Source organism: Archocentrus centrarchus, unplaced genomic scaffold (genome assembly GCF_007364275.1).
Source record: "Archocentrus centrarchus isolate MPI-CPG fArcCen1 unplaced genomic scaffold, fArcCen1 scaffold_76_ctg1, whole genome shotgun sequence".
NCBI classification, from domain to species: Eukaryota; Metazoa; Chordata; class Actinopteri; order Cichliformes; family Cichlidae; genus Archocentrus; species Archocentrus centrarchus.
Genome location: NW_022060289.1, coordinates 514,804 through 538,805, shown reverse-complemented (window position 1 = coordinate 538,805; position 24,002 = coordinate 514,804). Strand labels below are relative to the sequence as shown.

General features: G+C 46.6%; 1 protein-coding gene across 2 annotated transcripts in view; it reads left to right on the top strand.

Moving 5' to 3' along the window:
* LOC115777808 (semaphorin-3D) overlaps nucleotides 1-24,002 on the top strand; it is a 116,869-nt gene that overhangs the window by 72,682 nt on the left and 20,185 nt on the right. For both annotated transcript variants that reach the window (XM_030725803.1, XM_030725802.1), the window contains exons 3-11: nucleotides 15,120-15,274; nucleotides 15,478-15,540; nucleotides 15,727-15,846; nucleotides 16,649-16,739; nucleotides 18,446-18,574; nucleotides 19,415-19,557; nucleotides 20,054-20,168; nucleotides 20,469-20,538; nucleotides 21,212-21,356. In XM_030725803.1, coding sequence (XP_030581663.1) covers nucleotides 15,120-15,274; nucleotides 15,478-15,540; nucleotides 15,727-15,846; nucleotides 16,649-16,739; nucleotides 18,446-18,574; nucleotides 19,415-19,557; nucleotides 20,054-20,168; nucleotides 20,469-20,538; nucleotides 21,212-21,356 — 1,031 coding nt within the window. The remainder of the gene's footprint in view (nucleotides 1-15,119; nucleotides 15,275-15,477; nucleotides 15,541-15,726; nucleotides 15,847-16,648; nucleotides 16,740-18,445; nucleotides 18,575-19,414; nucleotides 19,558-20,053; nucleotides 20,169-20,468; nucleotides 20,539-21,211; nucleotides 21,357-24,002) is intronic.

Sequence of the window (24,002 nt, the reverse complement as noted above, 5' to 3'; positions counted from 1 at the left end):
TGAGGCTGTAGATGGGGATGAGAGCGTGATGAGAGCGTGCTAGTTGGTTTCTGACTGATGGAAGGCGATTTCATCTCATCCAGGCAGAGAACATGTGTCCATGCTGCTGGACAGCTGGCCATCAGCTGTGGTCTCTGTTAGCTGAAGGCTAACTCTGTGAGCTCATGAACTTCTTAGTGCAGACAAAGTAAAGTCAGACCTTTGCACTGATCTGGGAGAAAATGCATCACCTGCTGAAGGAATGTTTTAGCTTTTTGAACTTCATGACTTAAAGGATGAACACGTAAAGCAGCATCCTTTGGGTATCATTGCTTACTGAAAGCAGAAGCCTCAGAGTGAAATCATATCACTGATAGCTGCCTTTTGTACTTAGAAAATGTTGTTAAGGTCACAGTTTCATCCCTTAAGCAGCTCTGATGCAGAGGACAGGTTTGGAGGTTACAGAGAAGATTATGATGGAGGGAAGAAGCTCTGGCTGACGTACTTCACTCGATCCTGGTGTTCTGCCTGCTGCTGGATCCGTTATGAAAACTGTTATGAGAACCGTGGCCAAGCTGCAATCAGTCAGACTTTATTTACAGAACCCGTTTCCACAGAGTGACTGAACCGTCTGAAGTTTAGTGTTCAGCAGGGTGAACATGAGACCTCTGTAACCCCGGGCCGGGCTGAGGCGGGTAAATGCTGCACCGAGGAGAAGAGACGAGAGGAAGGGAGACACCGCTACCTGAACTCAGCAGAATAACTAACAGAGCGCTCCAGGTTCAGACCCCAGCAGGAATCCCTGCACCCCCATCTCATTTCCAGGGAAGCGGCACACATGATGCAGCCTTTGTGGCTAAAGTTTGATTCACAGCCTAAAATTTAGCCCCGAGTGCCCCAGAAAGTGACCCACATCAGAGTCCACATTAACTTTTCACTGATCTTGCTCTAACTCATGGTTCTGCCATATGGTTCTACTCATCACGTTTCTCCTTCTTGCTGTTTTCCAGTATCTGCTTTGGTAAGCCTGCTGTGCAGCTCATATACAGCATGCTGGTGATTAAGTACCAAACGGTTTTAATTAAGGAGTCACATAACTAACAACCACAACCACAAACCACAAATAATTACAAAGAGCTAAAAACAAAATGATGACGAGCTCGCTGTCGGAAGGCTGCCCTCTTCCACAGCTAGCTGATGAAGACAGAGGAGCGTCCTCACCTTAAAGCTGTTTCTCTTCAAAAACTGAAACATAAACAAAGCAACATTAAAATGAAAATGTAAAAAGTAAAGCACCTCGAACAGAAACAGCCGACCTTAGAGTGGATACGGAGACTACCAAAGCAGCTTTTCCTTATATATCTCATAGTCACCATTGAAGCTCCCTTTAAGCCAGCTGTCTTATGATTGGCTCTCCCTTCTAAATGGAAGGTTTGAGCATCAGGTGTGCAGGGCGCACAGCCCAGGGTGAACATATCAGCATATCCTCCCCCTGTGACATCATACTGACCTGAGAGTAGAAAAAAGTGAGCGTCTGGAGACTCATACACACACATGTGTATGAGTCATACACACTCATACATACATTCGTACACCCACTTCCTTATTTCAAACTTGGCATCCACCACTGGAACAGCTGGATCACCTATAAATCTGCCATCCTGATCTCATGATAGTGTTCAGGTATCAAAAATAATGGGGGGGCAGCAATATTTTACTGCCTGTGTTTCCCCTCTAACATCCACTTAGAGTCCTTAATGACCACATACTGGAGACACACACACACACACACACACACATTGATAGTACACATTCACAGCAGCGGTTGCCTCGAGGTGTTTTATATTATAAGGTATAATATTGTAATATATATGTAATATTTCCATGTTTGTGTAGTCTGCTTATTCATTTTTATCATCATAAAAGCAGCTGCTGTAAAGCAGCTGCAGCTTTGGATCATGAAGATCTTTCTTCTGTTGAACGTGTTTCCTTTGTTAGTTTGAGACACGGCCAGTTCGGACTTTGTTATTTCAGTAAATGACTGAATGTTTTTCTGGTGGGATAATGTGAGATTTTTGCTCTTTGCGTTAGCAGCAAATGTGTGTGCCCAAAATGAAAAACCTAAAATTGTGTTCACGTTCCTGTGAAAGAACGGCAGCTTCCTGTGCAAACGGAGAAGTAGGCAGACCTCTCGAGCTCTCGAGGTGTCAGGCCGGCTGTGGTTTGGCTTCTGTCACCACACAGACCTCCTTTCATTCCAATCCAAACTCTGAACATGTGAGCTGTGAGATGCCCCGCTCCCTCTGGTCCTCTAAGTGTTAGCATGTGCTAAGTGAGGCGATGTGTTGCAGCCTGTCTGCGGGGCACGGTGCCGCTGCACGCTCACGTGAAACAGAGGCATCACTGTACTCGAGGAAACTCTGAACACATTTGTGTGTCCTCTCGTGGGAAATCATGCATTTGCAGTCTGAGACTTAAAGCAGCACATTTCTGATGCCATGCATTCTCATTTACAGCCCAGTTTGAGTTTTCTTCACTGCAGAAAGTTCAGTGCAGAGAGGGAAGAAGGTGACCGGGTCAGGAAGAGCTGAGTCTGAAAAGGATTAGAAAATGGTCAACATCTCAGATTTGAATTTGACTCAAAGTCAAGGAAAAATGAGCGGGTCCTGAACTTTGCTTTCCTCTGCAGATGATAAAGAGATAAGACGCAGAAATTATGACTAATCGAGGCGTTGTTTCAGAGCAGGGCAGTGTCCGTGTGGGAAATAAGAGCATATTTGTGGTAAATATTGAACTGCTGCAACCATTTATATCAGTACTCTATGAAATATGCTGCAAATACAGGCCAGAGTTTCACAAACACAATATTACTCAACTGAGGTCCATCCATCCATTTTCATCTGCTTATCCAATTCAGGGTCATGGGGGGGCTGGAGCCTTTCCCAGCTGTCACAGGGAGAGAGGAGGCAGGGAACAATCTGTACGCGACACCAGCCTGACGCGGGGCTAACAGACAACCGTTCACACCAGTGACCAGAACCCCACTGACTGCATGACTTTAGACTGTGGGAGAGAACCCACGCAGACACGGCGAGAACATGCAAACACAGAAAGGCCAGATGGATTCAAACCCAGGACCTTGTTGCTGTGAGGGAGCAGTGCTAACCGCTGCCCCCCCCCCCCCCCCCTGAAGGGGAATTATTGTGTTACAGCAGCAGGAAAACAGGACAGTCTGCAGTAAGCAAACAGCACAGTTCAAGTGTCAGAGGTGCAGATTGGCTGGAATAATGAGCCCAGAACCTTTTTCTGTCTTCTTTTGGAATAAATGGAGCGCAGGTTTCCTCACAGATGTTTAGGCTGAATGTTTCTGAGTGTTACCTTTCACCTCTGCAGCGCTGACCTTTCTGATGAACTCTGATACGGATGCGCTGGCTGTCGGGTCGCTCAGCGATGCTGCCAGACTTTCCGTCAGCGTTCAGCAGAGAACCAGATGTTTGCACTGAGCTCACACACACACACCAGGTTACGCTCCAAAAACGTGCACACATAATCACGCTGCCTGTTAGTGTGCGTTACTGTGATCTGTGAGAATCAAAGGCTTTGCCGCTGTTATATGTTCTGTGCTTTCAGTGATAGTTGGGAACAGATGAAGCAGAGCAGACAGGCCTCTGACAGACGGGGAATCCTCTAAGTTTTTATCTAATGCTCGAGTTTTTATCTGTGAGCGATAACACAACTCAGCCTCTCGTCTGTGTCAGCATCAGCGCAGCCGACGCCTCCCTCTGCAAAATAAACTCCACTTTTTCAAGGAGCTCTAATAGCTTCAAAATGCTGTAATCATAATAAAAACATGTGAATAATGTCTCTCTTTGGATTTTCTTCTTGTTCCACAGTTTTAGTGGGTGCTTATGCAGCTTCAGTGGGAGTTTCAGCGGCTGAAGGGTGCAGGAAGAGTTAGAGTTCATCCTGATTTGTGTTTAGAGAATCGGGTTCCTGTGAGATGGCTGCTGCAGCATGCAACTGCTGCTTCGTAATGTCTTCATAGGTTTCTGGAGGCATTTTAATATTCGTGCGATCCACGCAGTGCAGTGAAGCCAAAAAATGCTACCAGATAACGTCAGGAAGCAGCTGAACTGAACTTCGTCTGCTTTTCCAGGTAAATCTGCAGCTCCAAGAACAGAACCCGCCGGTTCTTCGACTGTAACACTCACCTGTGTGGGCTGCTTTGAAGAGTAGAAATAAGATAAAATAGGTAACTTAAAAATTACGTATTATTTTGCAGCTTTTAAAAATAGCTGAATCTCCTCTGTTTCCTCAGAAATGCTGAATTCAGTAAGTTCACCTGCTGTGCTGCTTTTTATTTGGGCTGTGACCTGCATCGTGTGAAAACGCTGTTTGCAGTGGCTGTCACCCCTCAGCCACCCTCCACCCCCCAGTGCTCAAAATTAAAACCCTCATTAATGACTGCATTGATTAATTGACTGATTAAATTGTGGTAAGATTGAATGCTGGTGAGTCTCCAGCATTTCATGGAGATAAGGAGCATATTTTTATCATTTGTAGTCAGATTTATGGAAGTTAGTCACACTGCACGTTATTTGGAATCATAAGTTACTAAATCTGAAAGCATGTGTTTCATTACTGTGTCCACATACGACTGAATTATGACTGTAAGATTTGTTCCCACTGCGCCCCCGACTTTAACCCTTTTGAGGCCCCAGATGTTCTTCCTTTCTTTTGCTTATGTGAAATTAAACTGAATATTTTTGCGTTTTGCGTTGATCAGAGAAGAAGTGGATAATGGACAGATAATGCAATAAAGAGAGTAATAAATGAGGTTTTTGGAGGCCTAAAGAGCAAAAGTATAGTTATATATTTGGGTATTTGAGCATGTTGTGTGATTGTTGTCAGATCAGAGACCTTTGAGAAAACATTTTACTGGATTCAGCTCAGAAGCTTTGAGTTATTGGTGCTTAAATGAAAAACAGAGAGTATTTTCAGGCCTTGGCCAATAAATATTTTTGCAGTAATCTAATGAGAGAAACTTTGGAGCTAATATTTAGAGCCTGAGGACTGTTTGGTTGCTGCTCCGCTGGACTCGGATCAAAGGTGGTTCCCCTGCAGTCTCTGTTTGTTGTAGTAGCTGCAAACAGAGCTCACTTTCCTCTGCTACCAGCATGTGTGCGTCTGTCTGTAGATCAGCTTTAGAGCACGTGATATAGATGCATATATGCACAGTATGTGTGAAAAATGTTTTTGTGTGCATGAATAATTTGTGTTTGTGTTTCTGTGCGGTGACGAGCTGCAGCGCTGGAACCTCTGAGTTACACACACGATGCAAAGCCATGAAGGAGACGTGAAATCACCAAATATGGAGTCGAACTCTGAGACAGAGTTTTCTGCATTTGACTTTTTAATGAAGCGTGAACGCTCAAACGGTCATGTTACACTGCAGGCGGACCTGCTGCAGGCGGACCGGCTGCAGGCGGACCTGCTGCAGGCACTGTGATCTGATCCAGTTATTAACTGCACTAATGGGCCAAGACTCACTTATATTACCTCTATGTTTAGTTTTTGATGATAAAAAGTATGGGCTTAAAACTAATGCTAAAACATACATTAAAAAATGAGTTGGACATTTTCTGTCCCTTCATTTCAGCTCTTCTTACAACTTCACATATCATAAAAACTGAAAGAGCTCCCAGATAATTATTCTCAGTTGAATTACATCTTTTTTAAAGAATGTGTATGAGACTGTTCTGACCCAGGAGAGGCAGCATTACCCGGGCCTGTTCTTCACTCATGCTTCTGGAGAAACACAGAGGAACACAAACCCATCCAACCCGGGTTCCTAACCCGGGTTCCTGACCACAGAGCCCCTGTGCTGCCTCTTAGATAATAACACCGTGGAACAGGATGTTTGTCTTTGACAGGTGTGACTTTCTAACTTTTTCTTGGAAAACAAAACGTCTGTTTTCCTGTCAAACTTTGCTTTTCTGGATTTTTTTAATGATTTTTTCACCATTTTTAATATTTTTGGACACAAACATCAAACATAAAAGACACAAAGATTTGTTTTTAAAACTTCTGAAACAAATTTTGAAAATGAATTTATTGATTTGTGTGAAGGGTGATGGTTTATTTTTTCTTTTAACTCAACATTTTTACCATTTTTAGAGGCAGTTTTTGAAACGAAAACTGTATGAAAAAAGGTTCAAACCTAAATGAGTCTGTATGACAGCTTTCCTGCCCCCCCCCCTCGCGTTCTTCGCTGATAAATAAAATCCTGCTGATGGAAATAATAATCTACTTCTGACTGACAGTCCTGACCCTCCTACTAGCTAATTGCAGCCATAATAACTCACTCTGAGTGGAGATTGTTCTGCAGGATATGCAAATGTCAGTAAATCTGTGATATTTCAGTCACTACCATAGAAACCGAGATCGTTACCTTTCAAACCTTTCTCACTGCAGCCGTTTGTAAAAATAGTTTCTGGGAGGCTTCGTCCTCACCTCAAACACACACGCACACACACACACACACACACACACACACACACACACACACACACACACACACACACACACACACACACACACACACACACACTCTTTTAATGAAGCAAATCCAGTTTTAATCACCTCCCTGATTGCAGGCAATCAGCGTTCATCACAGAGAGCCATCAATCTCACACACACGCACACGCACACGCACACACACACGCACACGCACACCCAGATGTTGCACAGACTCATATTGGCTCTGACGCTCTTTCACACTGGTCTCTCAGGGGGAGTAAAGCTCCTCCTCTGCTTCTCCTCAGGCTCTCTCTCCATCTGTCTCACATACAGCACATTTTATCAAAGTCTACTGTGAGCAGCGTTACAGCCTGATTGCTCTCATGCTCTGTATTTCAATAACACTGCTCCAGTCATGAGATCATGATACTGCAGATAAATGGATACTTTTATCTTTTTATTGAATTCGTTGTGAAAATTATCAAATCTGCCTACAAATTTGAAACTGTCACAGAGTCAGTTTAGAGGCTATTGATACTTTTTGTAGCCACTTGAATTGCTTTGCTGCCCTGTCACACACACACACACACACACCCATAGATGTCTACACCCAGAAGCTACACCTGGCCTGGTGAGACGCCTGGATGACTCTGCCTCTGCCATTGGGAGGGTTCAAACGCTTAATCAGGTTTAACATTTGCGTATTTTAATATTCATCTTAAATATTTTGGCTCCGTTTTCCCGACACTGATTAAGGCCCACTTCATAGTTCTTCATGTTAAAGTGATCCATGTCGGGCACACTGCTGTTTATTACAGAGCCATCACTGATGCATATTCAGTGATGAGCAGGAGTGACGCGCCTTCTGCAGCAGTGGCAGACCTGCCGTCTGCGTGACGTCGGTTCTTTTCTTGAACCTTAGACCGAGCGTGTCGGCAGATTTGTGCGTTCGCAGTAACTCGCACACGTGTGCGTTTGCTGCACAGGTGTCCAGCATTCAGAGCAAACACACTCTCTCCAGCTCATGATACAGACTCACACATGCTCAGCTTCATTGTTCTCAGAGGTCAGTGGAAATTCTGCTGCTGATTGGATGATGAAGTCAAACAGCAGCTGGTGGACCTGCTGCGGTCGGGGTAACAAACAGGCACATTCAGTTATAATTAGCTGATCGCACACTTTGATTCACTTTTTTAAATGTTAAACTCTGGTACTTACTGCATATCTCTGACATATACAAATACTGTTTGAACAAATGGATGAATTTGCAGGCAGTTGTGTTGCTGTAGGTGATTAAAATGAGAACTCACTGTGTGGCCAGTGCAGGGAAGGACAAACTGCACTCACAAATCCTGACCTCACTGACACACACACACACACACACACACACACACACACACACACACACACACACACACACACACACACACACACGCCGGTACACACTCACACGTGAGTGGATTACCGGACTGGCCTTTTAAGCACCGGCCGGGGCCGGAGGGGTCAGGGGCTCCATGGAGAGAGCCTGTGTGTGCTCAAAGGCACAGAGTTCAGGGAAAAGCCACAAAATAAGCATAAAGACACAAAGTGACCTTAAAGAGGTGACAGTGACCACGGGGGGTGCTGTTTGACACTGGTTCTCCTCTCTCTGCAGCTGCTTCTTGGTGGTGGTAGTTTTGTGATCATTTCATGCGTCTTTGTGGTTGTTTTACTGCAGCACTTCTTTTTGTGGTTGTTTTTCTTGTGTTTGTGGAGTCTTTCCTGTGTGACAGCATTCTCTGTAGGCCTGGGGCCTCTTTTCCCCGTGCTCACTCTCTCTAACATGCACACAGACTCACAGAGAATTACAAAGCTTTACTGTGTAGAACTTTGCTTCTTGAATCAAGATGTGTAGAGGTCGTGACCTCTTACCATCAGGCAGTCATCACTAATCCAGATCACCGCTGGCCAATCAGAAGCACTCAGCATGGGCTCGTGATTGGAAGCTCTGACAGATGTAATGCAGACTGACGGGTCATTCTGAAATGCATGTTTCGCTTCACTTCCTACCATCAGAACTGATTTCAGTGTCTTTTTTCTGCTGCCGTTAAAAATGTGAGTCTGTGTTGGTTCTGAGGAAAATGAATGGAAACCTTAAGGAGAAAGAAGGGCAGACCTGGACGTACAATAGTCCTGTGTCACATGAAGCTTTGGTTTCCTGTCTGCTTCAGTTTTTCATGTTCCACCGTGTCCCCCTCAGGGAGAGTACACTTTCCTTTCATCGTGTGGTCTACTTCCTGTCATCGCTTTACTCGACGGCTGGGATCTATTGGACTCTGAGCCAAATGCAGCAGGTCCATAAAATAAGATGTTTTTTTCCAGCTTAGAGAGCGTTTTACCTCTTTCTGTTTGCGTCTTTGTTCTCTTTGTTTGTCACGTGCAGAAAAGGAATGTTTTAGGATGTTTAACAAACCTGCAGCCTCTGATTTGGTGGTGTTCTGTATAAAAACGCCCCAGCTGGACTTTGAAGAGGGGAACAAATGTGTAGAAGCCTGTTTGTATCTTTGCATGTCTGTGTGTGTGTGTGTGTGTGTTTGCTGCAGCGTCAGGTCAGCAGGTCATGTGTGGAAGTATTGGGATAGTGCCCAGAGCCTCTGCTGCAGGATGAAATCTACCTGCATACGTGTTTATGATTTTTTAATCTCAGGTGAGCTGAGCTTTTCTCCTCTGCTTGGCTTCATAAGCGTGTTCTCACCTGCACTGGGCCCAATCCAAAATTATGCATATTGTCCTGCACTCACAGCAGATTTCTGTGATTGGTCAGGCTTTTAAGGTCCAGAGCAGAATGATCAGCAGCTGAAGCGTTCGTGAAGGCTCACTGTGAGTTTTCTGCCATGTTCTTTGATGCAAAATAAACTGGACGACTCATTAATCAGAGAAGAAGACCTAAAGCAAAGTGTGTGCTTGTTCTGCATGTTCAGGACAGAGGAATCTCTTTCATTCATCACTTCTTTTATTATTATTTCAGTGGTGGGGGGACTCCTTACGACTAAGTATGATTAAAGGCAAATAAACTTGACTGCACAGCTCTGCAGCTGAGCTTTCCTCTGCAGCTCTGCAGCTGATTACGAGCAGAAACTCTGGTGCCGCCCGGTAACCCGCTGTGATTGTGCTCATTTATTTCTTTTTAAATGTCCTCTGGTGCTGCTGAAGTGTATCGAATGTGCCGCGCTGCATTCAAAGCCACCGACGCACGCACATCGGTGTGTCTGCACAGCGGCAGTGTGGGGCCCGCGGACTCAGGCTGTGACGGTCTCGTTGAGTTCACGGTTAGTTTCCTTCACTCATTCCAGTGATTGTTGCAGGTCGGTGCGGCACAGTCACAGTGGCAGGAAAACAGAGAATTTCCAGGTTAATTAGCTGCTTTGACTCCAGTTAATATTTGCAACATGAGGTCACAGATTTCCCTGACACTGATTTCCTGAATGTAATGCTGCTGTTTGCATTCATAAAGAATCTGTTACGGAGCGAGCTGCCTGAGGAACGCAAACCTTTGGACATTTATTTACATCAGAAGGCTTTTTTTGCCTTTGCTTCTTACACATGTTTAGTTTTTTTATTTGCATTTTATTGTTGATCTTTGAGTTTTGCATATCTCTATTTAATTGTATAACAATTGCACTTTTTAATGCTGGTGCGTGTGATGCATAAAAAGTTGTAACTATAACTGAACCCTGATTTGCATGGTTTGGATGGACTAAAGGTGTTAAAGTTCTGAATCCTCAGATTATCCTTCAGTGGGTTATTCAGAAAAGCTAAAATGACCTGCACTGTAAACCCAGATTTTGATTCCACTTAAAAATACTGAGTTCATATTACTTAAAATTGCCTAGAACGTGAACATTACTTGTTAATGCTGAGTAGACTGTACTTTTTGATGGTCTATCTTATTGTAATCACGTGTTTGAGTTCAAACAACTAAATATCATCAAGTTTTGCACCTGCTAAAAATCTAGTTTATACCAGTTTAAACAGACTGAAGTAATGAGCAGCAGCATGGTGGCATGATGGTTAGCGCTGCTGCCTCACAGGCAGAATAGCTATCTAATAGTCTGGGTTCGATTCCACCTTGGGCCGGGCCTCCTGCTGTGTGGAGTTTGTATGTTCTGGGTTTCCTCCCACAATCTGAAGACATGCAGTTACTGGGGTTAGGTTAATTTGTTTCTCTAAAGTGCCCACAGGCTGGTGACCTGTACGGGGTGTAGCCTGCATCTTACTGCCTCATCAGCTGGGATAGGCTCCAGCCCCCCCCCCCCCCCCCCGACCATGAAAAGGATAGGGGGATTGATTGATCAAAAGACATTTTATTTTTTCATGAACTATAAAAGATAAGTTTGGTCAATTAGAACATACAATTTAGTTCAGTTGGAAATGGAGCAGTGCTTACTTAACAGGCTGAGTTAGATAAATGGGTGGTGATTGCTTAAACTAAGTATCTGTTATTAGTACATTCAACTTAGATCTTTCATTCCATTCCAAAATGTCTCCAGTACACTGAACACAGTCCCCTGCACTTATTCAACTGTTTCATTACTTAAAAAATTTAAGGCAATGAGTTACGTTGGTTTTTTTAAGTAGATTCAACTTATCCGGGTTTACAGTGTGTGCTGAGACAAAGCTGAAAGCAGCATTTAAATCATGAAATGTTACAAAAACATTTCTGCTAAGAAGTTTCAGGCTTCATTATAATTATTGAATTATATGTCATTTATCTGTTGGCATGCTGGTATAACCCTGAGCCAGCTGTGGGGGCTGCAGGCTCACAGCCTTACAGCACAAACAGGTCAGGGTTCATTTGCTCTGCTTGCTCAGGTCGTTTTCTGCCTGCTTTAGCAGCGACTCCTCAGAGACACGAGAGGCCTGAACTGATGAGCCGATGCTGCTGTGAGGCGTCGAGGCGCGTTATGTAAAAATAAAAACTATAAATACATTCACAGCTTCACTCAGCTGGAGGTACAGAGTTCAGGGTTAGGCTCCTGATGATGACCTCAAGTGTTCTGCAGGTATCTTTGGATGCTGTTAAAGTGATTTATATTACTTTAGCTCAGCCTGGTCTCTGTTCTTTGGCAGGACCTGCATCTGAAGTTCATGTCGCAGGATTGATGCTGAGCAGAGCGTCACTCTGTGCTAACGTTACCGTCGCTCACTCCAATAAGGCTTTCACACAGTTCTAAATCTAACTAAATTGCCAAGATGGCGCTGGTGAGGTCAGCAGCCGTCGTACCTGCTCCTATGCTTTGTTTGTATATATTAGGTTTAGCTCTAATTTTGGACTTTATAATTCCGCCTGCTCTGTGTCATATCACGTATGACAGACAGACTCTTTTTAATATCAGAATACAGCACTCTGGCTGTATTCTGACACCTTTTTCTCCCGACCCGACTTGGCCTCGGGAGATCCAGCGTTTCCAGTGGGCCAGCTCAAACAAAGGACGCGGAGCCCCCAGGTCACGGACAAGGCCCCGAGGGAAAAGAGCCGGCGTAAGAGAGAGGCTGAGGCACAGAGCGCACCAAACGCCACTGCCGAGCATCCTGTTGGCTAATGTCCAGTCACTGGATAACAAGCTGGACGAACTCAGGGCCAGGATACAGTTTCAGAGGGACATAAGGGACTGCAACATCATCTGTCTCACGGAGACATGGCTGACCCCCCTCATACCGGACCACGCCGTACAGCCGTCGGAGTTCTTCAGTGTTCATCGCACGGACAGAACGAGTGAGTCTGGAAAATCAAGAGGAGGAGGTGTGTGCCTAATGATTAATAACAACTGGTGTGACAGTAGGAATGTTGTCCTTCTGAAACAATCATGTTCACCTAACCTGAAGCTCCTAACCCTGAAATGCCGCCCCCACTACCTGCCCCGCGAGTTCACTTCGGTCATCTTCAGCGCCGTCTATATTCCACCTCAGGCGGACACAAACACTGCACTATCCGAGCTACATGAGGCGATTTCCACCTATCAGGCTAACCAGCGTGATGCGGCTCTCATCGTAGCCGGGGACTTTAACAGTGCAAACTTGGAAAAGCTGATACCGGAGTTTATTCAACACATCGACTGCCCCACCAGAGGAGAGAGGACCCTAGACCACTGCTACTCTCCATTCAAAGAGGGCTACAAAGCAAAGCCTCTTCCGCCTTTTGGGAAGTCTGACCACACCTCTGTCCTTCTCATGCCGAAATACAAACAACGGCTCAGGCAGGAACCCCCTGCTGTGAGAGAAGTGACACAGTGGTCTGATCAAACAGAGGCCGCTCTGCAGGGTGCGTTGGATTCAACCGACTGGGACATGTTTCGCAGCAGCGCGGGCGGAGACATCGAGGAGTTTACGGAAACTGTTGTGGGATTTATTGGGAAAGTTGTTGAAGACACTTCACTTAGGAGGACCATCAGGACTTTTCCCAACCAGAAGCCGTGGGTGGATAAATCTGTCCGCGACACCCTGAGGTCCCGCACCGTTGCCTACAACTCCGGCCTCGCCTCTGGGAACATGGAGGACTACAAGGTTGCATCATACAACGTCCGCAGAGCGGTGAAAGAGGCTAAACATCGCTACGGCCGCAGACTGGAACAGCAACTACAACAGTCTGACCCCAGGGGACTGTGGCAGGGACTACGCACCATCACGGACTACAAAGCACCACACACACACCCGGTGAGTGCCGACGCTTCTCTGGCTGATGAACTCAACATCTTCTTTGCGCGCTTTGAGTCGGGAAGCCGACAGCCCGCTGCGCTCCCGGCCGGAGGGGCGGAGACACTCACTGTGACGGAGCGCGACGTGAGGAGGGCGTTTAGACGTGTAAACACCAGGAAAGCGGCTGGACCAGACGGTATTAGTGGACGTGTCCTTAAGACCTGCGCTGACCAGCTGGCACCTGTGTTTACACTGATATTCAACCTCTCACTGAAACTGTGTGTGATTCCCACCTGCTTTAAAAAGTCCATCATAGTCCCTGTCCCAAAGAAACCACACCCCAGCAGCCCCAATGACTTCAGGCCCATAGCGCTCACCTCTGTGGTGATGAAGTGTTTGAGAGACTCATCAAGACATTCATCACCTCCTCACTGCCCACCACCCTCGACCCACTACAGTTTGCATACCGGCCAGACAGATCCACAGATGACGCCATATCCTTCCTCCTCCACAAGACCCTTTCACACATAGACACTGGTAAGGGGAACTATGTGAGAGTGCTGTTTGTAGATTACAGCTCAGCATTCAACACCATAGTTCCCTCCAGGCTGGTCTCTAAGCTGCTGGACCTGGGCCTGGGCCCATCCCTGTGCAGGTGGGTTCACAGCTTCCTGACCAGCAGACCACAGGTGGTACGAGTGGGTCACCTCACCTCATCCTCCCTCACCCTCAACACTGGATCCCCCCAAGGCTGTGTGCTCAGCCCTCTGCTGTACTCACTGTACACCCATGACTGCGAGGCCACGTCAGAGTCCAACGTCATCATCAAGTTTGCTGACGACACTGCTGTTGTGGGACTAATCTCCCACAATGAGGAGACAGCCTACAGGAGAGAGGTCTCCCGCCTGGAGAACTGGTGCCAGGAGAACCACCTCCTGCTCAACGTCAGCAAAACAAAGGAACTGATCGTGGACTTCAGCAGGAAGCAGCAGAGGGACTACCATCCACTTGTCATCAGTGGTGCTGAGGTGGAAAGAGTGGACACTTTCAAATACCTGGGAGTGACCATCTCACAGGACCTGTCCTGGACTCATCACATAAACATCACTGTGAAGAAGGCCAGACAGCGTCTCTACCTCCTCAGGCGGCTGAGAGACTTCAAGCTCCCACTCAAGGTGCTCAGGAACTTTTACACCTGCACCATCGAGAGCATCATGCGTGGGAGCATCACCACCTGGATGGGAAACTGCACCAAGCAGGACTTCATGGCCCTAAAAAGGGTGGTTCGTTCAGCTGAACGGACCATCAGAACCACCCTCCCCAACCTGCAGGACATTTACACCAAGCAGTGCAGGCTGAGGGCCATGAAGATCCTAAAACAGCCCAGCCACCCCGGACACTCTCTCTTCTCCCTGCTCCCATCAGGCCGGCGTTACCGCTGCCTGAGGGCTAAGACTGAAAGGTTGAAGAAGAGTTTTTACCCACAAGCCATCCGTCTGCTCAACTCTGAGCCCTAACTGGACCATTATTGCACAATGTAAATATTATAATTTAAAAAGTGTGTATAGTGTATAGTATATAGAGTATAGTGTATAGTGTGAATTACTTTTTTTTTAATTTTTATTCTTCTTATTTATATGTGTGTGTATATATGGTTGCAGGTACAAAATACATTTCACTGTGCATTGTACTGTGTATAACTGTGCATGTGACAAATAAACACTATCTTAATCTTAAATCTTAAACACAAGACGACAACGTTAACCCTAAATATAACTTCATGAAGACTTAATATGACATTCATAAACCAGACCTTGACGTACAGTGACTCCTCCCTGACCTCCAGCTCGGTGCCAGCTTCACCCTTCATCTCCTCTGTTTTTCTGCTTGACCGTGGCTGTTTTCATTTAGCAGTGTCTGATCAGTCTCTCCTCTCTCTGCGTCAGACCTGAGGAACGGCTCGGCTGTCTTCTGGGAGGAGGGGGTCAGCGGTGGGTACCAGGCCCTGCTGTTAGACGAGGATAAAGGCTGGCTGCTGGTCGGAGGGAAGGACCACATCTACCTGCTGAGGTCTGACAGCTTGGATCTGCCCTCGCAGCAGGTAAAGACAAACAGATTCAGTGTTGTTGGTCTTAATTACACATGTACAATGTGCTGATCTTGGTGGAGATCACCTTCATCTGCCCTGGTGCTGAAATCAACCTCAACTCTGGAGCTCAAAGGATTTGGCAGAAAATCTGACCACAGCCTCCGTGTTCAAGTCATTTTGTGCCGTTGTTGCTGAATTATGCACTTTTCTTTCAGATCTACTGGCCGGCTGCCCGAGAGCACGTGGCGCACTGCAGGCTGGCTGGCAAAAGCCTGGAGGTAACACACCGAGTTACACTTTGAAGACCCACAAAGCTCTAAAAATGTATCTTCCTCTGCTGTAGTGAAGGAAACATGTTTCACTGCACCAGCTTTCATTTTCAGTTCTGTTATGTACACAGCTCATCTGTGCAATAATAAATGTCAGTCGCTGCGTTTTCATCAATGTTGTCTTTGATTTTTCAGACTGAATGTGCCAACTTTGTGCGGCTGCTGCAGCCTCTCAATAAGACCCACGTTTATGCCTGTGGTACCGCTGCCTTCCATCCACAGTGCACATACCTGCACCTCGGACACAGCGCAGAGGTACCAAAGGAAGTCCTCCTTCTGTTCAGTGATCAGTCAGACCACAGCAGGAGGGCGACCGTAAACTAAAGAAACTCCTGTTAGCATGTTCTCCAGAGTAAACCTGCTCTGCCTTTCACTGAACCCATCATTATTTCCCAAACTTAGAAACTGTGACGTCAAATTTGGACATTTACAGTGCCCCTCCAGGAAAGCCAGAAGACCCCAGTGCTTTACCCTGAAAAACCCACAACACAAAAGAAAACAAAGCTGCCATTTTATCAGAGCTGCTGGCTCAAAACATACGCACACGGAGTCCTTTGGTGTCACTCCTACGATGCAGCTGATAAGAGCTGCAGTCAGACTCACTCCTACCTCGTCACATAAGGACGCGTTGGGGTCACAATAAAACATCATTCCTCAGCATGCAGGGCTGTAAATGAGCTTATTTGACTCCACAGTCTTTCTCTAAACATAACCACAGAAATGCAAACCGGCCCCAAAGCAAGAAAGAATCACAAAGCGACTGCGAGCAGCACCGTCACACAGTTTGTGGTCATGTTGCGTCTGTTTTTCTTTGTTGCTTCCCTTTAGGAGGCTTGGAGGAGAGTTTGCACGCCTGTGTTCAAGGACTCATTGTTTCATAATCCATCCGGGATATTAAGACATCTAGAACACTCATATTAATCATCCTCCCTCGTGTCAGTCCTTCAAAATCAATCAGCCCTTTTGTAGAGCTTCCATTGTGCAATGAAGAGCTCCATTAATGTTCAGACAGAGCTTCAGCTGATCCATCCTGCTGTCTGTGTGGTCTCTGCTGCAGGAGCCGTTCTTCATGCTGTCTCACACAGTCGAGTCAGGCAGAGGAAAATGTCCCTTCAGTCCCAGAGAGCCTTTCACTGCTAGACTGACTGGTAGGTCCACTTCATACTGTGTTTCCTCCCACACACACTTGAAGTCCAGCCTCAGAGCGCACACACTGAAAGGTTATCTGTCATTCTCTAAGAGCCGTATTCATGTTCTGGTGACAGTAACGCTCTGCAGGGTACAATTCCACCACTGTGCGACTCCCCACTGCAGATCGTCCCTCCAGCTGAGCTGTGTGTGGTCTGCATGAGTTATTCCACGTGCTGACGTCAGCTGCTGCCCTCGTGACATGAAGGACATAAAACACATCAGCCACATTTAGATCACTTACACAAAGAAAGAGCTCCATAAAAACAGACGTACATTAAGTTATTATAATCTGATGTGCTGACAGCTGAGAGGGGATTTGGCAGTGATGGAAGGACCTGCTCTTTGCACCAATGTCAAAATAATGCAAGTAAAATGCCTCCATCAGAAGTATGTGTGTTTTTTCAGCACGTGCACTGAGACTCAGGAGGTAGAGTCTGTTTCTGCGCCCCACACTGCATCCGTCAGAGGCTGAGTGCAGGATAGTTAGAAGATACAGACACGATACAGTAAAGCGCTGTGTGGCTAAAAAGCACATTGAATTCTAGATTATTTGTTCTTGTAGGTGTGTGCGTGTGTGGTGGTGGTGGGCGGGGTTTATCTTATTGTGCACGGCCCCGTTAGCATCAGAAAGGATAAATGAAGGTCACCACTGTACGAGCACGCAGCGACACTCTCAGTGAGATCCACAGATCGCAGAGAATCAAGTTAGTGATGATATTGCTCAGGGTTCAACAATCTGACTTCACTAACAGTTGCTACTGTGGTCCATCTTTTAAATACAGTCTATGGCTGCAACATGGAATATCTGCTCTGGAACATGTGACTTCAGAAAGGACCGCTGGGCTTCCTGGGGAGGAAGAAGTGTCTGTTTAGAGTTCAGCCATTTTTGTAAGGTCAAAATAACTGAGCAACAAACATAAACTGGCACTTATTAAACAAATGTGTCGTGTTTGTGAGGTGAAAGAACTTCATGTTGTTTAGTAAGTCTCAGAATCAAGATCAGTCAGACAGGCTGAGCTTCATCGAGGTGAAAGTTCATCGATTCAGCGAGTGATCTGCAGCTGGAATCTCAGTAAGAACAGGAAGTGAATATGACAGGAAGTGAGCAGAGCCTCTGCAGTGACTCGATCCTCTCATATCTTCTTTTCAGTATAAAACTAAAAATGTGACATGTGCTCAGAATAAGAAACGTATTTACTACATGAGTTCAGAGGATCATGTCACAGATGTTTACAGCCTATTGGAAAAAGGTGTTAGTCCATCTTTGCACAGGTAACGAGTCAAAGCTGATCGTACTGCATGTGCTGAATGCCTCGCTGCTGTGGGAGGCTCATGTTCATGTAAACATGTCATTAAAACAATGATGAATTAACTGTGTAATTATTTTTCATGTGTCCAGGGAGAGATGGCCAGAGTTTGATTTCATAGATTTGAGCTCCTTAAAAGCAGAAGTGACGCCTGAGGCTCCGTCAGGTTCTGACAGACAGCAGAAGACAAAGTTATTTACTGTTGCCTGCAGAGAATATCCTGCTATGCACCGAAGGCCAAGGCAGAGCTATAAACTGAGTGCATAGCAATAAACAGTGGCTCATAAATGTAGGAAAATAAGTTTACAGGAATTTATTGTTTTTTTCAGGCACTCATTCCTTTTCTTCCTCCCTAGACGGGGATCTGTACGCGGGTACCTCGGTCGATTTTATGGGCGCCAATGCCGCAATCTTCCGGACATCCATCCAGGGCAGCAGCCAGCATTACATCCGCACCGAAGCCTACGATCACAACTGGCTCAATGGTGAGAAGCTCCAGTCCTGTCAGTGTGTTTGGGTCTCGGTTTGTCCTGCATTTTATTCTGAAACAGCCACATGGAAACACTTCCTGGCCCCGTGGACAAAGGTGCTGAATATGAACTCCTGTAAAGTCTCTGACTGCAAATAAAACATGTGTAAAACTTCAGTGCTTCAGTACAACATTATGGGACATTGGAGCGAATCTGAAAAGTGATTAAGGCCCAAGGTTTCCCCAAAACTTAATGCAGGGTGCACATTTGTGACATTCTGTGTGGGTGCTGCAAATAATGAATATATTTTTAGACAAATCAAACAACTAATATCAGTAAAGCCCTGAAGGCTGCAGGTCCACTTTACCTGGCTGAAAATCAGCTTTGCTTCCATCATCCCAGAGAGCCTGTAAGCATGAACATCGATGCCCCCAATTATTATTATTCTGATGTTTTAGGTTGTTTTTCACTCTTTATCTCATTTTATCTTGTGTGTGTGTGTGTGTGTGTGTGTGTGTGTGTGTGTGTGTGTGTGTGTGTGTGTTTATGCTGCACATTCTTGTTCATTTAAGAAGGCAAATGATTTGTTTCTTGGTCAATACAGTGGTTACTACAAATACACACACACACCTGCAGTGTAACGAGTACAATAATAAATGAATTAGAGAACTGGATAGTAACAAATGCTTAGATAAAGTAAAATGAGATCAAATAAAGTGCAACATCAGAAACAGAGGCAAATTGAAACAAAGAAGCAGAGGCTGTTACCTTCACCTGTGCCCTGTTACCTTCACCTGTGCCTGTCACACCTGTAATAAAAAGACACTCACAGAGACGTCTGCTGTCTCCTCTCAGAGCCAGATTTTGTGGGCTCCTTCTCCATCCCTGACACACACAGCCCGGACGATGACAAGGTCTACTTCTTCTTGAAGGAGAGGGCGGTGGAGGCCGGGCAGTGGGACAGGAGGGTGTACAGCCGCGTGGCCCGAGTCTGCAAGGTAAAAGTCAGTGACGGTGAAGGGTGGGTTGTTCTGTTCATGGATGTTCACCAAACTGTCACAGTATCTGCATCTAATGGGTTTAACTGGCACGTGAGGAAAGCAGCTCATCATGGTGCTGCTGTCAGTCAGTCTCTGACTTTATGCTCACGATAAACATGATGCAGTGAGACCTGTGTATGTCTTGCTGGGGAAAAGCGTCTGCAGCCTGAGTGCAGCTGTAAGCGTCTATATGCAACAGAAACGTTTCACCTGTAGAGCTGAATGATGAGTTAAAGGCTGATGTCAGCCCTACACGGAAGAACGTGCATATAAAAGCTTTCAATGAAGACTTGTCTCACTGAACTTTGACTCAGACTGTAGCAGGAATCTGTGCAGAGGGACGGAGACTGTGGGTTATGTCTCCTTTTTATGTTTCCTTTCCTCGTTTCTCTCACTGTACTCCTCCTTATCTTTAACTGGCATCCTTCCCTCGCTCCTCTCTTCCTCATTCCAGAACGATGCTGGCGGGAGGAGGAGTCTTATCAACCGCTGGACCACCTTCCTCAAAGCCCGGCTGGTCTGTTCTGTCCCCGGCCCGTCTGGAGTCGACACACAGTTTGATGAGCTCGGTAAAACTCTTCCTCTCCTCCTGTTACTTCCTCTCTTACATAACCTCTCCTGAATAGTCCTGATATCCTGGTACGGTACATCTTCTCCCTAACTTTAAAAAGTTGACTCAAGAGCTGACAGTTCTCCTCCTTTCCTTCCACGTGTGCTCCTCTGTTCTTCAGCAGGACTGAGGTTAGGAAGGTTTTCCAAGCTAAAACTTTAAAGCTGAATTTAAGCTGATGATGATCTAAATATCATGATGCTAACCTGCACAGGAGACCATACTGCTGATTTTAAAGGCAGTCTTTGTGTTTTCTTAGAGGACATCTTTGTTTTGGAGACCAAGGACCCTCAGAACCCCACCGTCTATGGAGTCTTCAGCATGTCCAGGTGGGAGTATGTTTCACAGAGACCACTTTACATGAACGACATGAAACCAGACAGTTTTTTAGCTTATTTAACAGCGGGACCAACTTTAAATGTTAAAGACTGCAGAGATTCAGTTTTTAGAAAAAAAGACAAATTTAATGGTTAATTTCACTTTGTCCTCCCTTAAATATCACTTAATTCTGTTCTGGTGCCCAGGCTGTGATTATGGAGATGAATATTAATGATATTTAATTTGATTATGATGAATTATTCCTCTTACATGCCCTCAGATTTACGCAGGACAGCTCCTTATTGTCCTCAGCAATGACACACAAATGTTTTTTGGAAGCTGTTTTAAAGGGCAAAGGGAGGATGTCCTCTTCCTGTATGTGCACGCCCACTGCTAGGCTGGCACGTGCACACTCAGGAGTGCAAAGGAGCAGAGGTCAGGTGTGGGTGGGTGTCCGGGGTCAAAGGTGAAGAGGCCCAGCTGGTTGTGTTTTTGTAACCACCTCTTTCCTCCTCCCTGCTTCCTCCCTTCCTCTTTCATCCTTCCTCCTCTGCCCTGTTTTAGCTTTCTGCGGTCTGTCCTCTTCTGGCTCCTCATCTCTCAGTCTTAAATCAGTTTCAATTTTCTCTCCTTTTCCCTCTCAAACTCCATCTTTCTCACCAGCACCTCCTCTTTGGTCCACAGCTCCATATTTCGTGGTTCAGCAGTGTGCGTATACTCCATGGCGTCCATTCGAGCTGCTTTCAACGGACCGTTTGCCCATAAAGAAGGTCCTGACTATCGCTGGGTCGAGTACAAGGGCCGCATCCCCTACCCAAGACCTGGGACTGTGAGTACACCTGTACAGCTGTAACCTACACCACACACTGTAGCATATCCTGTAAAAATGATCAAATATTTGAATCCTAAGCAGTTCATTTTGACTTTTACTGAGTTTTGGGGAAACTTTATTTGGGGCCCCTGCAGTTTTCCATTCTCTGTAACCATGGCGATGTGTGAGCTTCTGAAATGCTGAGTGGGAGGCTGATGATGACCCCCCCCCCCCCCCCCCCCCTTAAATTCATGCCAAATGCACAGGCAGCATCTTAAATCTTCAACCACAAGAAGAACAAGATGTCCTGCAGGGGCCTCCTCCTCGTCCTCCTCGTCCTCCTCCTCGTCCTCCTCCTCCTCCTCATCCTCATCCTCCTACTCGTTCTCCTCGTTCTCCTCCTCCTCCTCGTCCTCCTCCTCGTCCTCCTCGTCCTCCTCCTCCTCCTCGTTCTCCTCGTCCTCCTCCTCGTCCTCCTCCTCCTCCTCCTCCTCCTCGTCCTCCTCGTCCTCCTCCTCGTCCTCCTCCTCCTCCTCGTCCTCCTCCTCGTTCTCCTCGTCCTCCTCCTCGTCCTCCTCGTCCTCCTCCTCGTCCTCCTCCTCCTCCTCATCCTCCTCCTTGTTCTCCTCGTTCTCCTCGTCCTCCTCCTCCTCCTCCTCCTCCTCCTCGTTCTCGTCCTCGTCCTCGTCCTCCTCGTCCTCCTCCTCGTCCTCGTCCTCCTCCTCCTCCTCCTCGTCCTCCTCGTCCTCCTCGTGCTCCTCCTCCTCGTTCTCTTCCTCCTCCTCCTCCTCCTCGTCCTCCTCCTCATCCTCCTCCTTGTTCTCCTCGTTCTCCTCGTCCTCCTCCTCCTCCTCCTCCTCGTTCTCGTCCTCGTCCTCCTCCTCCTCATCCTCCTCCTCGTTCTCCTCGTCCTCCTCCTCGTCCTTCTCGTTCTCCTCGTCCTCCTCCTCCTCCTCCTCGTCCTCCTCCTCGTCCTCTTCCTCCTCCTCATCCTCCTCCTCGTTCTCCTCGTTCTCCTCCTCCTCCTCCTCCTCCTCCTCGTCCTCCTCCTCGTCCTCCTCCTTCTCCTCCTCGTCCTCCTCCTTGTCCTCCTCCTCCTCCTCGTCCTCCTCCTCCTCCTCCTCCTCCTCCTCCTCCTCCTCCTCCTCCTCCTCCTTGTCCTCCTCCTCCTCCTCGTTCTCCTCCTCCTCCTCGTTCTCCTCGTTCTTCTCGTCCTCGTCCTCCTCCTCCTCCTCCTCCTCCTCATCCTCGTCCTCGTCCTCCTCGTCCTCCTCCTCCTCCTCGTCCTCCTCGTCCTCCTCGTGCTCCTCCTCCTCCTCCTCCTCCTCCTCCTCCTCCTCCTCCTCGTCCTCCTCGTCCTCCTCCTCGTCCTCCTCGTCCTCGTCCTCCTCGTCCTCCTTGTGCTCCTCCTCCTCGTCCTCCCCGTCCTCCTCCTCAGGACACCTGACCTCACAGCCTCCTTCCACAGAAGACAAACAGCATCTTCTGTTTGTGTTTGCTGCATGCTGTATGCTTTTGCACACAGTACAAAACTAAGAAATAATGATAGAGAGTATATGAATGTACAGTGTTAAATGTACAGTAAATATGCAGTGATACATACACAGTACTGTGGCTCAGTACTGCAGTAAAACCCTCAGCATCTCTTTGGTGAAACAGCCCTTTAAGGACGGGGTGAGGTTTTGGTCAGGCTGTCACTTTAATGTTCAAAAGCTGCTCCTTTTTAGCCTCTTTGCCCATAAATCTCTGCTAATATAGTGGCGACAGGACAGTATTTATGTTTGTGTGAATAACTAAGACGTTCCTGTGAGACCAGACTCCAAACACACATAACACCGCTAATGAAAACAAGCTGACGGCGCTGAGAGGGAAACCCTCTGCTGATTTAACACCTGAGCTGCAAACTCCTCTGGGAAACCTCAACCTGTCAGAAGGAGCTGAGGGTTTAGTGTGTATGTGTGTGTCAGGTGTTATTTCATTCAGGTCTCTGTGGAGTGGTGCTGAATCATGAGCTTGATTGCAGAAGAGGTGAGCCACATTAGTGCTGGAGGGGGGAGACTTTTGAACCAGGCAGAATGATTAATAGCAACATGAAAAAGTCACTGAGCTGCTGTGGTTACAATCCCCCGATCACGACTCACTGTCATGGTGAATGAGCTTTTCACTGTGCTCTACTTTACTTTTTCATTTTTATATCCTGGCTTCAGCATTTCAGTTGCTTCTGTAATCCCTTCTCTTTCTCTCCTCTCCTCTCCTTTCCTTTCCTTTCCTTTCCTTTCCTTTCCTTTCCTTTCCTTTCCTTTCCTTTCCTTTCCTTTCCTTTCCTTTCCTTTCCTTTCCTTTCCTTTCCTTCTTCCTCTGCAAGTTGGAAATTAATTCTATCTTTTACTAATACTATGCTTTTTGGAACTCTGTTCCCTCTGAATCCTGAATACAGTATACTCTTAAGTAAGCGGATGGTTGATGGATAGATGGATGGATGGATAAATGGATGGATGGATTGTTGATGGATGGATGGATGGATGGTTGATGGATGGATGGATGGATGGATGGATGGATGTTGATGGATAGATGGATGGATGGATAAATGGATGGATGGTTGATGGATGGATGGATGGATGGATGGTTGATGGATGGATGGATGGATGGATAGATGGATGGATG